Source organism: Podarcis filfolensis (genome assembly GCF_964270895.1).
Source record: "Podarcis filfolensis genome assembly, chromosome: 9".
In the NCBI taxonomy this organism is placed as follows: domain Eukaryota; kingdom Metazoa; phylum Chordata; class Lepidosauria; order Squamata; family Lacertidae; genus Podarcis; species Podarcis filfolensis.
Window position 1 is genome coordinate 39,634,849 of NC_139610.1, and position 15,912 is coordinate 39,650,760.

The 15,912-nt window shown below is 38.7% G+C and overlaps 1 protein-coding gene across 4 annotated transcripts in view; it reads left to right on the forward strand.

The window, feature by feature from the left end:
* Positions 1-15,912, forward strand: part of LRBA (LPS responsive beige-like anchor protein) — a 354,335-nt gene that overhangs the window by 249,598 nt on the left and 88,825 nt on the right. For all 4 annotated transcript variants that reach the window (XM_083630908.1, XM_083630910.1, XM_083630909.1 and 1 more), the window contains exons 41-44: positions 7,570-7,687; positions 8,519-8,621; positions 9,838-9,953; positions 10,084-10,196. In XM_083630908.1, the coding sequence (XP_083487034.1) occupies positions 7,570-7,687; positions 8,519-8,621; positions 9,838-9,953; positions 10,084-10,196 (450 nt within the window). The remainder of the gene's footprint in view (positions 1-7,569; positions 7,688-8,518; positions 8,622-9,837; positions 9,954-10,083; positions 10,197-15,912) is intronic.

A 15,912-nucleotide genomic window follows, 5' to 3' on the forward strand; every position in this document is an offset into this window, starting at 1 on the left:
CTTCAATTTCCTACTTGCAGGCTCCCTAGTGTATCTTGCTAGTCACCGTTTGAAATGTTGGAGAAGAGACAACCATGTGTATGTATATTACCTGCTGAAGGTGTAATTAGTCTGCTTCAACACCAGGTGGAATTGTAATGTTTCTTAGTTGACCAAAGCTTACTTGCTTCTCTTTCCCTGTCTGATGAAAGAAACTTCTTTGATAACTCCCTGTTTCTGTTTTTCTGCTGACGTCAGACTATACAATGCTACTTTCAGTCTGCGGTTGCGGCAAAGGATTTCCATGCAGTACTTCCACTGTGTCTGAGGCTGACTGATTTTCTCAGTAAGATTCTTGCATCTTGCTGCCGGGAAACAGAATACTAGAATAGTTGCTTTGATTCAGGAGGGCACTTGCTATAATTTCATGTCAGGAATTGCTTCTGGCCCGTTTGGTTCCACCTGTGCTTGGAGGCTTGTCATGGCATTTTAACACAGCTATGTCCTAAGAAGAGCCTTGCTGAAACAGGCCAAAGGCCCACCTAGTATAGCATTCTATGCTCAGCAGTGTCAGGCAGGACCTGAATCCAACAGTACCCTTCTCCCGTTGCTCTATCCCAGCTCCTGCCAACCTAGCAGTTCGAAAGCATGCCAGTGCAAGTAGATAAATAGGTACTGCTGTGGCAGGAAGGTAAACAGCATTTCCGTGCGCTCTGGCTTACGTCATGGTGTTCCGTTGTGCCAGAAGCAGTTTAGTCATGCTGGCCATGACCTGGAAAGCAGTCTGTGGACAAACAACGGTTCCCTCGGCCTGAAAGTGAGATGAGCGCCGCAACCCCATAGTCGCCTTTGACTGAACCGTCCAGGGGTCTTTTACCTTTACCTTTGCCTTCCCACTTGTGATTCCCAGCAACTTGTATACCAATATACCAAAGCATACTTTCTCTGACAGTGGAGACAGAATATAGTCATCATGGTTACTAGCAACTGAGTGCCTGTTCTCCACGGATTTCCCTAATTATTTTCTGAAAACCATCCAAGTTGGTGGCCATCACTACATCTTGATGGAGCGAATTCCATAGTTTATCTATGAGCTGGGTGAAGAATTACTTTCTTTGGTCTGTCTTGAATCTTCCAACATTCAGCTTCATTGCTTGGCCCCAGGTTTACTATTAACATGAGGAAGAAAAACTTTCCTCTAACCACTTTCTTGACACCAGGCATAACCTTACATCCCTCTATAATGTCCCTTACCTGCATTTTTTTTTTTTGTATTCAGAGAAGCTTCCAAAGCTGTAACCTTTCCTCACAGGAGAGTTGCTCTAGCACATGGGTAGGCAAACTAAGGCCTGGGGGCCGAATCCGGCCCAGTCACCTTCTAAATCCAACCCGTGGATGGTCTGGGAATCAGCATGTTTTTACATGAATAGAATGTGTTCTCTTATTTAAAATGCATCTCTGGGTTATTTGTGGGGCATAGGAATTTGTTCTTCTTCTTTTCCAAAATATATTCCGGCCCCCCCACAAGGTCTGAGGGACAGTGGACCGGCCCCCTGCTGAAAAAGTTTGCTGACCCCTGCTCTAGCATCTTGATAATTTTGGTTGCCCCTTTCTGAACCTTTTCCAGCTCTACAATGCTTTGGTTTTTGGTTTTAAAGATGATACAACCAAAATTGTACTCAGTATTCCAAGTGTGGTTGCACCATAGATTGTTATAACACCAGTATGATATTGGCAACTTCATCAATTCCTTTCTTAATTATCCCTAGCATGGAATTTGTCTTTTTCACAGCTGAAGCACACTGGGTCAGGCTCTTCATTGAGCTATCCACTATGTCCCAAACGTATTGGTTCTGGTCAGTCACTGTCAGTTCAAACCCCATGTGAGATTAAGATTTTTTCCACCTGACATTGAATTGCATTTTCAATTTTAGTGCCCATTCACTTAGTTTGCTGATATCGTTTGGGCTTCTTCCAATCCCTTTTTGTTTTCACCCACTTGAACCATTTAGTCTCATCAACAAATTTGGCCACCTCACTGCTCACCTCCAACTCGAACAAGTTAAAAAGCAGAGGTCCTAATACCAGTCCTTGGATGACTCCAGTTTCTACATCTCTCTACTGGGAAAACTGTCCATTCATTCCTTTCTGCTTCATGTTCCTTAACCAGTTTCTGATCCATAATAATAAGAAGAGTTTTTGGATTTGATATCCCGCTTTATCACTACCCAAAGGAGTCTCAAAGCGGCTAACATTCTCCTTTCCCTTCCTCCCCCACAACAAACACTCTGTGAGGTGAGTGGGGCTGAGAAACTTCAAAGAAGTGTAACTAGCCCAAGGTCACTCAGCAGCTGCATGTGGAGGAGCAGAGACGCGAACCCGGTTCCCCAGATTAGGAGTCTACCGTTCTTAACCACTACACCAAACTGGCTCTCCTCCTTCTATAATTGCTAACCGTAAAAGCTTTAAGAATGCCTACTCTTCTACTAGTGTTCCATAAAGAAAAGTCAAGAAGAGACTGCTGGCGGTTCAGTTATAAATTTCTTTATATTCTTGCCTGTTCCTTGCTCTCCATTTTTGTGTTAGCCTTGATTTTTAACTTCTTTTGTGGCTGTGGTTTTGATTATTGATTGCACTTTCTAGTGACATATTTTAGATTGCCTTGTACAGTTGGCTTGCCTAGACCCAGCTCTTAGCCTCTTCCAATTTATCTGGATTTTGCATGACTTAGCTTTTTTGTTGAGGCTTCTACTCTGCAAGTAACTATTGGCTACAACCAGATGCCAAGCATCATTAAGATCAGGTGTTCATGGGTGTCATGTAGTTTATGGAGATGATATCAATTGCCTGGATGCACCCATGCTCTCTTCCTCCAGTTAGTCTTTGAAAAGTTGCTCGAAGGCTGTACATTTCAGAAAAGCCAACATTTTGTCATGTTGCTTTTTTTTAGAGAAAAAGTTTGAAAACAAAATAGATGGAAAAGGGATTAGAAATCAAGAAAGGTCTATCATGAGAGTCAATGAATAATTTACAGGCCATGGGCTTTGAGGTGCGTCAGGTCAGCACAAATAATGCATTATGAAAAAGGAATTTCAGTTTGCTGTAAATCTGTCTGCTGCAGCAGCTTAAAATAAAACAGTTTTACCCATCTAAGACAACATCAATTTGTTAGTCACTGCTTCATGTATCAAAGAGCATTCTGTGAAAATATCAATATCATTGGTTAATATAAATGAAATTAATTTTTAAAGCTGGGCTAAAGGTTGACATATGAAAAATTGCATTACTTTGCAGAAGAGAAATTTCTGTCTTCTAGTGAAATTTCAGGTCAGGAGGGCAAGTAATTTTCACAATCTTCAATGGGAACCAGTGAAATATGAACTTCATTGTCACCTAGCCCCAAAGCGATAAGATAAAATGAGCTGATACATCATTTGCTGTGGTTTTATCATCTCCTGCAGTAATTGGAAGAGAAAACATAAGAGCTTTTTTCCCACATCGTCTTGCCTCCTTACTCAGATCTAAACCATTTTAGTCTGATCGATGCAAAGGTCACATAGCATTTATTTATTTATTTTTAATTCTTTGTGCTTGCTAAGATGTCTATTGAAACATTAAAATAATGAATATGTTTAATTGAGTTTGTCATCCATGAAAGAAGACAATGAGATTGTGTATCAGTCTGCAGTGGGCATAAGGGGCAAAAGGATGCTAGGATGCTAGATTCAGTAGTTACATGAATAAACATTTGACAATTAAACATTGTTTGAAATAAGAATGCAACTGATGTCTGGGATACCTTTTTTTTTAATTAACATCACTGCCTTGCTCTATATTAGATATGTTTAGGTGCATATAAGGAAGAAACACATTTAAAAAATTCCTTTCTCTCTTATGAAGAAAAAGAGAATTAACAGATGTTATAGCATACATACATAATTAAGTATAAATTGCATGCACATTATAATGTGACATTTCATAATGTTTGCATAGAATAAATGCTCTGCTGGTGGCCTCATCAGATTTTAGAGAGAATACTCTATATTTCCCAGAGTATACTCTATATACTCTTTTATTCAAAATTGACGTTAAAAAATAACTTTAAAAGCACAGATTAAATATTCTCCTTCGGTATTCTTTAAATTTGTAATGGATGGTGTTTTAATCACTTTTATTCTTTGAAAAATATGTTTGCTTCAATAATTTGTTTTTGAAATTTTGCTTCCAGTATTTAGTTTTTTGCTTTGTGGTTTACATTGCGTAGCAGATAAAAATGATGAAGTGATTTAGTTACTCATTTAGTTCTGTAAGCTATTTGCAGATTTAATTGCTTGTGTCCCCAAGATAACTAATAATTTAGCAAATATACTACAGATATAAGTCCCATTAAAATCAGTTGGAATTTCATTTCATGTGAAGACCATGGTGCTTGTAGCTTATACCTGTAACTGTTTTATTCTGTTGCTCCATTGGAATATTATGCTTTTTCATACTTAATCGTGACTTAGACTGCAGTCGTATCTACTGAAAAGTACCGGTAAGTCTTGTTGAATCCAATGAGACTTACTCCTAGATAAGTGGAGCTGTGAGGGCAGCTATAGTCAGGTATCACCCACCAGACTAATTTATGCTCCAAGTAGACCAGTTAAAATCACTGCTTAAGTTAGTCATAATTTTGATTTCAAAGGCTGTACTCTGAGTACAACTTAGTTCGATACCACCCACAATCTTTTTAGACAGCATTTTCAAAGTAAAACTAGGAGGAGGGGTGTGATGGTCCCATGGGTCACTAGGTCAGTCACTCCTAACTCCCACTAACCTCCCCACAAAATATTCCACTGCCACCACTTGTAAGGTTATGCTATTTGTTGACCTAAAATTAATAACCCCTCCTAAATACAAAAGGGCAAATTGCACATTTTCAGGAATAGTATAAAGAGATTTGGGACATTGTTTTGAAGTCTAAGGCATCTTGTCAGTAGATTACCACTTCAGAGCTTTTTTCTTTAAAATAATACAGAGATCTTTATCACTTTACTGCTTTCAAATGGTTAAACTGAAAATGCATACCTGTTTGATAAAAATATAAGAACAAAAGAAGGTGCAGCTTTTTAAGGACACCATAAGTAGCATACTCTGAATCAGTGTGTGTGTGTGTGTTCAGTATCTTTCAAACTAATATGCCTGGTGTGATAAGAGCGGAGCTGTGGTAATGATGCAGTTTCCATAGCAACTGGTTCATTGGAGGGCTAGACCTCTGTCTAGGGTGCTGTCAGTATGTGTGGAGTTTCCAAGAACAGAAAGTCCCAAAGAAGGTTTGCTTTCACCTAATCCAGTTTTAATTGAACTCCAGAGACTTTGAAGTGAATCTACAGACCAGGCAGATACTGTTCCAACGAGAAATGAAGGCACGTTTTAGTTAGGCCTCAGCTGCTTCTAAACTGATAACTTCTAATAGTTGATTCATTGGGAATTGTTCGATGATGCTTATTAGAGTTTCTGTGGTTGCATTTGGGGTTCTAATATAAATCTAGTTGTACTTCTTATCATAACCAAGTTTTGTCCATTTACTATGAGCTGTGAACTTTTCATCAGCCCTCTGTTTGCATTCCTGTGTGTTGTTGGAAAGATCAAGGAAATCATGGGTTTTAACTCTGGTGTTCAAAGAATAAGGGTTTTATTTGTTGATAAATTAATTCAAAATCCAATGGGGCGTATCCACTGCTGAAAGCAGCCCCATGTATTCTCTGACTCCTACCTTCCTTCTAACATCTTGTGATATAACATGCATGGCAAGGTGACTCCCATTTCAGTCCCAGCTATGTTCTCCTCTAGCCAGTTTAATTAGCTTCAGCTTTCAGGAGCACGAGAGCTCAAGAATGCAATGATGTAATGTCATGCATTTTGTATTACTTGATATTGCTGAGGGGGAAAAAGATGAGAGGCCTAACATCCTCCTTAGTTTTGCCCTAAGAATCTCAGCACCATGATGAGTTCCAAATGCAGATTATGAAATGCAATGCATGAAGGAGCTTTGGGGTGGGGACTTCAAATAATACGTGGGTGTCCTTGGCAGGCGTTAGAAGCTCTTTGAATCCTGGCGTGTAACTCTAAAAAGTTTCATGCTTCTGTAGGTTAAAAAGACTGTGTACTTCAGAGCAGAAATCTAGACCACAAGATAGAAATTATGTAAGTCAGTTTTGTTCTGTAGTGCAACAGTGGTGGCTTGTTTGGTGGTACAGAGCCACAGCAATAGCCTCCTGGCAGTAGCATCCGTACGGCTTACCAGGGCAGGGGGAGAGGCAGCATCAAAGTCAGGGCTGTTGTGGTGTCACACTGGAAGAAGCACTGGATTGCCGGGAGGCTATTGCTGTGGCTTCAGCCCATTGGGCAAGCTGGTCCTACAAGTACTTATTTTAGTGTGACGGGGTGAGCTCCCGTTGCTCGGTCCCTGCTCCTGCCAACCTAGCAGTTCAAAAGCACGTCAAAGTGCAAGTAGATAAATAGGTACCGCTCCAGTGGGAAGGTAAACAGCGTTTTCATGCGCTGCGGCTTAGTCATGCTGGCCACACGACCCGGAAGCTGTACGCCGGCTCCCTCGGCCAATAAAGCGAGACGAGCGCCGCAACCCGAGAGTCGGTCACGACTGGACCTAATGGTCAGGGGTCCCTTTACCTTTACCTACTTACCCATAAGGCTATTACCCACAGTAACGTGTCTCACAAACAAGTAATAAGAAATCTTTAAAAAAAGGTGGCTTAGAAACACTTTTAATAAACAGATAGCATGCCTCTATTTTTTACTTCACTATAGATAATGTTGCCTTTGCTTATCTATATTAGGCAAACATTATTGCGTGAAGGCTATATTAATAATAATGATAAACTGCTTCAGTGTTTCCTAAAATGAGTCTAGCCTTCACTCATGGCTGCAAGAAGCTAGGAAGTTTTAACTTCCATTTCAAATTAACTATATTTTAATGTTACGTCCAAACCACACTGTCATTAATCTTAACTATAGTTTATTGAAAGAAGCCAGCTTCCTAAGCCACAGTCTGAGGTTGGCTTGCTTCAGTATACCATAGTTAAGACTAACCACAGTTTGTCCAGGTTCAGACAATGTACTAAACTGTGGCTAGTCAAAACTGGATGTGAAAACTTCCATTTCTCCCCATTGAGTTTGTCTACTACAGCAAGGGGACTAACCATTTTCTCCTCCATCTCTAAGAATGAGCTTTGTGCAGTCACGTGCATGAGGGAGGAAATTAAGCAGGAATCTACATTTAATAACAGTTTCTCATTATGGCAGAACCAAGAAACTATGGTTTCAAACAAGATAGCATATTAAACCATAGCTCAATATGTTGTCTTGTTTGGATACCATTAACCATAGTTCCTTAACCCTAACAATAAGAAATTTTGGCTAACTGTGATTTCCTGGATTGATTTCCTGCTTGTGAATACTTATTCGTATTTTAACTTGTTAAGACAATATATGATAGTCATGCATGGCTAATATGTTTTGATGTCTGAATAGTTGCTTACATTGTTTTGAGTTGACTAAGTGCATCTCTTATCTTTTTTTAATTAGATACTTGCTTATACAGAAGGACTCCATGGGAAATGGCTGTTCTCAGAGATTCGATCAGTCTTTTCTCGGCGGTATCTCTTGCAAAACACAGCACTGGAAATCTTTATGGCAAACAGAGGTAATACTCTGCTGGAAATAGTACTGGAAGGCTCGAAGTATCAGCCTATGTTTGATTGGATTATTATTATTATTATTACTGCTATGGATTGTATTTTAAAATAGGAATCATTTTTAGTTTGAGCCCAGTTTTCCAGTCTGTTAAGGTAATACTGAATCCCGATTCTGTCTTTTGCGGCATTAGCTACCCCTCCTAGTTTGCTGACATTTGCAAATTTGATGAGCATACCCTTCATCCAAGTCATTTAGAAAGACAATAATGAGCCCAGGACAGAACTCTGTGGCACTCCATTTCCTGCCTCTTACATGCGAATAGCCATTTCATCCTTTGGTTGTAGTGTTAGAAGGTTATATTGCTGAAGAATGCAATTAGTCCTCTTTTTCACTTCCCACTAGAAACTTGTATCATTAGTTTGTGTGTTCTAGGCTCAAGCTGCAATAATTGTTCCAGACTGATCTTATTTCTCCCCAGTTCCTTTTGCTTCTATGCCATACTGAGCTAAGCCAAAGTTAGGCTTCATGTATCTTCTAAACCAGGACTCATGGTTAAACTCACTAAGTATGAGCTGCAGCCAAGATTTGTCCTTGTGAAGAAGCAAAAAGGACAGAGGAGAGAAGTAAAGTAGCTGTGAGCTGCTATCCAGGAGCCCATACATTCATGTGGTCCTGGTAAGCCATAACTTGGCTTACTTTTTCATGCAAGTCAGGCCATTATATCAGGGAAGTAACTTAAAGATATATGCATTGAATTTCCAGAGTTCTGTTATTTTCATTATGCCAAGAAACTCAGCATAATTGAAGTGAATAATGTATCAATTCTTTTTATCCACAGTTGCTGTCATGTTCAACTTTCCAGAACCTGCTACAGTAAAGAAAGTGGTTAATTGTCTACCTCGTGTTGGGATTGGTACTAGTTTTGGATTGCCCCAAACTAGGTATGAAGAATCCTCTGGCTCTGAGAAACAGAGCAAACAAGCATGATCTGAAACACAGAAAGGAAGTGGAAACAAGAAAAAGAGAGCAGTTTCCACTGCCTTGTTTCAGTAACACTGTCCTTTTCTTTGCTATCTTCAGTTTGCCTTATGCAGGCACAATTGTCTTCTACCTTATGCTTACTGTCTACTAGGAAAATGAAATAATACTTAGAAGTTTGGATGATGCAGATATTAGCAGATAACATGATAATTGTAAGATGTGGAAAACTAAAATAGAATGAATAGTTGTCGGGTAAAATCAGTGGTCTATGATCACAAAATGAAGGCTGAATTGGAAGGCATACATGTTGTTCTCAGTGCTGTACGTGATATGAGAATGAGGCAAAATACAGGAAGAAGGAAAAAGGCACACTCTGATTGTGATGGGCAGAAATTGTGCCAGATCCAGAATTAAAAGAAAGTGGCTGCTTTATAGTAAAGTGACTGCTTTTCTGTAATGATCCCATGTATTAAAAGGGAATCTCATGTGCTAAGTTAATGAGTGTGGCTTCTTTAGGCCTCCAAGATTTGAAAATTTTATTTAAATTCTGCAGCACTTGAAATTTGTGACAAATTAAAAGTGGATGTGAGGAGCTAGCAAGGAGTTTTGCCATTGTGGTATGGTGTTGTAGTTGATTGCCCACCTGCAGGTGAAGACTGGAGAATGCACTGGGGTGAAAGGCAAGGAGGCACCCGAGACCAGATGTTTTGCCTTCAAGCTGGGCTGGGATGCCTTGAGCCTAATCTTTCACTTTAACTCTCAGTTTGAGATTTGTGAAGATACTAGGACCATTGTGTCTAACTCTAAGGCATCTGAAGAGTGTGGTGAGAAACATCAAAAGCTGGAGTTCCCCTTCCAGCAGGGAGAAGAGACCAAGATGTGTGTCTCATTTGAGGTCAAGGAGGTTGATAGCAAAGCTGTATAAAGGGCCAGAACTTAAGTTCCCAATTTGGCTAGGGCTAGAAGAACGCTTATAGTACGTCTTTGTTGCTGGTGATCTTGATGTTATAGTTTTAATGTTAAAAAACTGTCAAGTTTAAATGATGCTGTTTGGCCCCATCAGTCTCATATCAATAAGGATAACTTACTAAAAGGAGAAGATGATATTTGGAGGGAATAAGTGGATGTGCCATGATTTGACAGTATCTTACCTAACATAATGATTTTATCTTTCAGGCGCATTTCTATGGCCAGTCCGCGTCAGATCTTTAAAGCATCAAATATGACCCAGCGATGGCAGCACAGAGAAATTTCAAATTTTGAATATCTCATGTTTCTAAACACTATAGCAGGTAATAATGGTTGTGCTTCATAAAGGATAACTTGAGCAAATAATTCATTTTTGCATAGGATGTTGCAGATATTAATAACAAGAATTCTGATGTTGCCTCTCAAAGAACTGTTGTTCTTCTTGATCACCAGGGCGTACTTACAATGACTTAAACCAGTACCCAGTATTTCCTTGGGTTCTCACTAACTATGAATCAGAAGAACTGGACCTTACGCTTCCAAGCAACTTCAGAGATTTGTCAAAGGTATTTTTTTTTCCGCATGGCCTTTACATATTATTATATCAAATATATGATAATACTGGACGGTAGGTCTTAGTATTTTGTACATGTGTTTTTCATGATTCTTGTCAGTAGAGACTTGTCAGTTTGACAGTTCTGTAAGAGAATAGTGGTGGGCAGGACATTTTTTTCAGTGGGAACCTCCCCAGAACTCAGTTCCGGCACCTCTCAGGTGGGTGCCATTGCCATTCTAAGAGAAGGAGGGAGGTGTTCATGGTGAGTTCCAGCACCTCTTTCTAGCAAAATAGCACTGGTGGTGGGGAAAACCAATGCTGCTACAAAATGTATTTTATGTATTCAAACTGTATAGCCCAGCAACGTTGATTTGGATTCAAAAAAACATATATAACTACAAAGTTGATATATTTAGGCTCAAAAGATTTCAGCTTCACTTGAAGACAAGGATGCACATGATGAGTAGACTAATGCTTTAAACAGTAAAAAGAACCCCTCATACCAGCCCTGCTAATTTTCTCCTGAAAGAATAGCAATTCATTCTAGAAGAGGAGGCAGGCTGCAGTTGGTGTGCAGTTCTATAGTACTGAGTACCCCTGCTGGATACACCTGTACTGGTACTGTACTGGTATTAAAGCCCCCCAAACTTTCATAGTGAGTAGATGTTATGCATGTGGATATAAGTATAGAAATATGAACTCCTAATTTGTCTGGCTTCAGTAGAAGTTGAGTATAATACATGAAATTGCCCGCACAGGGAGTTGTATCCAAACCTGCATTAAAAACCAGGACCTGGTCCTAGAATGTATAAAATTATTATAAGTGTGCGTGTGTTGAACGTATATACCAAGTAACTTTTCTTTATTACTACCAAGTCTCCATTTGTCTGGGATTAAAAGAAAAAATTTCTTGGTCAAATGATGTCCCTGTTAACTTATCTTACATTTCACATGAATTATGAAGTTTTTTTGCAAAGGTTTCTTGTAAGAAGAAGTGAAGAAGGACGCTGGGCTTAATAGATCCCTAGGTCTGATGTAAAAGGGCTACTATTTGCAGGAGAGATGTAAGAAACTGGAGATACCCAAAGCAGGAAGGAGATCTGAAGCATCCATTCCCTGAAGTGTGAATCGAAGGCAGTTACCTAAACTACCTATGGATTCAATATGGATTCAACTACCAGTAGATTGAATAAACCTTTTGTTCCCAACTAGCCTCTTCATAGAAAAGGTAAAGGGACTCCTGACCATTAGGTCCAGTCGTGACCAACTCTGGGGTTGCGGCGCTCATTTCGCTCTATAGGCCGAGGGAGCCGGCGTACAGCTTCCAGGTCATGTGGCCAGCATGACTAAGCCACTTCTGGCAAACCAGAGCAGCGCACGATAACGCCATTTAGCTTCCTGCTGGAGCAGTACCTGTTTATCTACTTGCACTTTGACGTGCTTTTGAACTGCTAGGTTGGCAGGCGCAGGCGCAGGGACCGGGCAACGGGAGCTCACCCCGTCGCAGGGATTCGAACCGCCAACCTTCTGATCGGCAAGTCCTAGGATCTGTGGTTTAACCCACAGCACCACCTCAAAATAGGTTTTTTATATGTCAAATATACATAGTCTATGATGCTCACTTGTTTCCTACAGCATCTCTCTCATGTCCAGAAAAAGCTGCACATCTGGCAGCACCAACTGAGTAAGAGATGAAATAAATAAAATGGCCTGCTAAGCAATCATGTTGCTGATGCTGTTATGCCTAGCTAATGGGACTGTAATGTGTGTATGCTGCTATTTTTGTAGGAGTTGTTTAACTTTTTGTAGGCTCTGTTGCTGCTTTTCTAGCCATAACTGAAGTTGCTCATTTATACCTCCATTTTAACATGTCCCTCTCCAGTCGTGATGCTTCGAAATGTAGCTGTGTTTCATTTTTAAGTGCAAGGTGAGCTCCTTAGGATTCTAGCAAATCCTTCCAGAGGGCAAAATAAGATAAAGACTGTAAAACAGGTAGTGGAAATGCTTTAAGACCTGTAATGGTGAGCGCACACACAGAGAGAATCCTCCATTCTCACAGCTGAAAAATAAAAGTGCAAAGATTCTACTGGGCTACAGTACTTAAAATTTATGTTGTAGCTAAGCATACAGTTAAAAAAACACCCCAGGCTTTTGTATGTATTTTAACCTCTAGTGCATTATCTTAGCAACGTTTCTGTCTGAGTGTTGATTTATTGCTGCTGTTGTTCTCCAGGCACTGTTTGTGTATTGAATTGAATGTTTGTGTCTTTGCAATCTGCATCTCACCTTATGATCCATTCTCCCTGCATTTAATTGCAGTTGATCAGACAGCACTTCTTTTATCTGCTGCATTTTAAGTGCGGTTTCCGATTAATGCTATCTTCTTGTCCGTGTCCATTTTTCAGGATTTGGTTACTGTATGGAGTATTCGAGCTCCATCACCCATAACTGTGTTTTGTTCTTCCTGCTGAGCTCACATTCATTATCTCACCCAGTGTTAAATGAAATCAAGTTTGAAATCCTTAACACCGATACCAAATGCTAAGTCCCACTGAGCTCTAAGGGATTTAGGGAGGAAGTGGGGCAGATTGATGCAAAAAAATTCAATCTCATATTTTATGTAACAAAAAGGAGTCAAATAAATTTTATTTTATTTTTTGCTTTATGCATGGCATAACTAATCAATATTATAATAGCAATCAAAAGAACCATTGAAGTTAGAAGATAATGAGAATATAATGACTTGAGTAAAAAATGGGTTTTGTATCAATCTGTCCCACCTAGGGGGCACTTTGATACCTTCGATGGGGCACTTTGATACAACGCGTAAATTGTATGAGAATGGTAATTATTTACAAAAATGTAATGAAAAAAACAATTTTTATTGTGAGAAATCATAATTAGCCTTACAATTTGTTACTTAAAATCTAAATTATGTATCAAAGCTAACAGTGTTTAACACATATCATAGACTTTACGGCAGGTTTTCTTAACAAAACATCAAAACTTATATTTATCTTTCCTCAAACACCTATCCATTAAAAAAAGGATCTTTAGAAAAACTTAAAGAAGTCTAAGAACTCACATTAGGTAGTCAAAAAATAGTAATTTAAACAAAATGCTTATTAAAAATTAGATAATTACTTAACCTTTAGCTTCTATTGCACATTATATCCACTTAAGTCAATAGAAAAATTATAAAGAGATGGTGTTCGAGATGTGCCCTTTGAGAAATTTGGTTTTGGCAACTGCAAAACAACATCCTTGAAATCAACGCTTGCCTTATATTCTACAATGGAGAAGACAAACATACAAGATCCTGGTTTTTTCCTCGATATGATACTTGATAATCGGTTATTGATACCCATGGCTAATGGCCATAGTGGATGGAGCCAATACTAATCCAACACAACAGCCATCACATAAACAGAATAACTAGTTTAGAGTTTTCATGCAAACTTGTATATTGGGGCACTATTGTACACTAGTGGGGCACTTTTATATGTATCTTAGTGTATCAAAGTAACCCAACGGACATTTTCAAAAAACTGACAATTATTAACAAAACCACTGAACTTGTTTAAAAATCATGTGTAATCCTGATTACTGAGTGGAATGACTTACCTTTGGTATTTTTAAATCTTAAGTAAATGACGTAAAACAGCATTGGAACACTTTCACATTTCACATAATTTTTTAGTTGCCTGCCCTAAAAACACACCTACTCTCGTCAAATGCCAACGGCTAACTGGCGGGTGGCACTGTCACAACTGTTGTACTCACACATGTATAGACACGTTTTAGTGATATTGCAGCATGAATAACGTTTCTCAATATTTAAATATTGTTGGTGTATCAATCTGCCCCTTGCATCAATGTGCCCCGCCTCCCCCTATGTCTGAGTTAGAGATGTGTAATTATCATTTATTTAAAGCAACAATCCAGAAGATACTATTTGCAAGGCTTATTAATGATAAATAATGAGATTTTGGGAAAAGGTAAAAAAACAAACAAAAACCCTTAAAGTATTGTTTAATATATTTATCTTTAATTTATGGAACAACTGTTGAAGATGTTTACTTTACCAACAGTATACTGTGCCAAAACTGTATCTGCTTCTTGCACTTGCAGTGTTTAACCATGTAATCTAGTATCATACTTCTGTAGAATTTTGGAGCCTTTGCTATCAGGCAGGATAAAACTAAACAAAAAAAAGAAGAAAAAAGAAGAATGAGAGCTAACACTATTTAATGAAAGAATGAAGTGAACTTTTAAAAAATCAACTTTAGGGTAGAGGTGCAGTTTAATAGTTTCCAGAGTCTATATGTCTTATTTAAATAAAACTCTAGAATACCTTGATCCTATGAACCTCACACTTGCATGCAGCTTTTACATGCTTTGTTTAATGGCAGCATGTCTGCAGAAGCTTCTTTCAATGTCCTGTACAGCTTTCAGAAATAATTTCCAGTGCAATACTGTGGGGGAACAGAATGGAAACTTACCCTAGTGCATATTTCACAGGGCTAGAGCTTCCTGTTGTAGTTTCAGTCCTTAAAATTTGAAAACGAGGATCTTTGCTTGATATGTAGAATTTTAACATTTTTGTTTACTTACTTCAAAACTAACATACCACACATGGTCCAAGTGGATTCAGTGTTCTTAAGGTGGTTAAAGTCATTATACTTTGTGTAAAACATTACTTCTCCAGTTTAGGTAGTGCATATTCAAAGATCTCTTCATAGGACTATTTAAATAAATCGCTTTTCTAAAAATGCACTTATAGAACCTCTACAGCTTAGGTGTATTTTTAAGGTATTAAATCAAATCAGGAGTATGAAGTGATAACAGTAATAGCAACACACCATGTCTTCAGTGTACACAACAAAATACCCATGGGCTTGATAAAAATGCTTATCGCAATCCATTGGTTATACTTGTCAGTCAGATAAAAGCAGCAGCTACAAATAGTTGTCTGAGCCATGAACAAGGCATATGACCCTTAAGCAATCCAACCATGGGCTACTTATCTGTGCTCCTTTGCCACAATAATAATAATAAAATATAAAAAACCCTGTAAAGATATTTAAAAACAAATATGCTGTATTATAAGAGTGCTTAGAATTATTAGGTTAGTGTCTGTGTTGTGCACACGTCATGGGTATTATACCAAAGCCACTGCTATTTTGTGACACTGTAAAATATGATTTATTGTGTGGAATAGGCTGAGACCATGTGAATAGGATTTGAACAGTAGGAAAAAAAAAATTCTCCTCCTGTTGAGTGGACTCGAAGCACCGCCTTTATCATTCCTGAGCAGTTTAAGCTTTAAACCTTATCCTGGTGTTGTAGACTAGTTAGGTTTTGTGTTCAAGTTGGCCTAGTATAGCACGGTGCCACTTCTCAAAAAAGATACTAATGGAGATGAAAACTTTCTAGACAATTATTCTATAACGGCACAGTTCCCTAGAATTAACATCTCCCTGCTAAATGTCTCTCTTTAATATGTCCCCTAAAAAAAAAACCCTTAGTTCTTCCCTCAGGTGGTCAAGGCTATTGTGGTAACACCTATCACCAGAACAGGCTTAGTTCATTTAAAATGCAAATGAGTTGTAGGGCCAAAGAACAAAGGACAAGGTGCTCCTATATTCTTTAGAAGTCAACCATGCTAGCAGTTGAAACTTAGTTACACTCACTGATGAGACAGCATTCTTCACTATGTCTGAGTT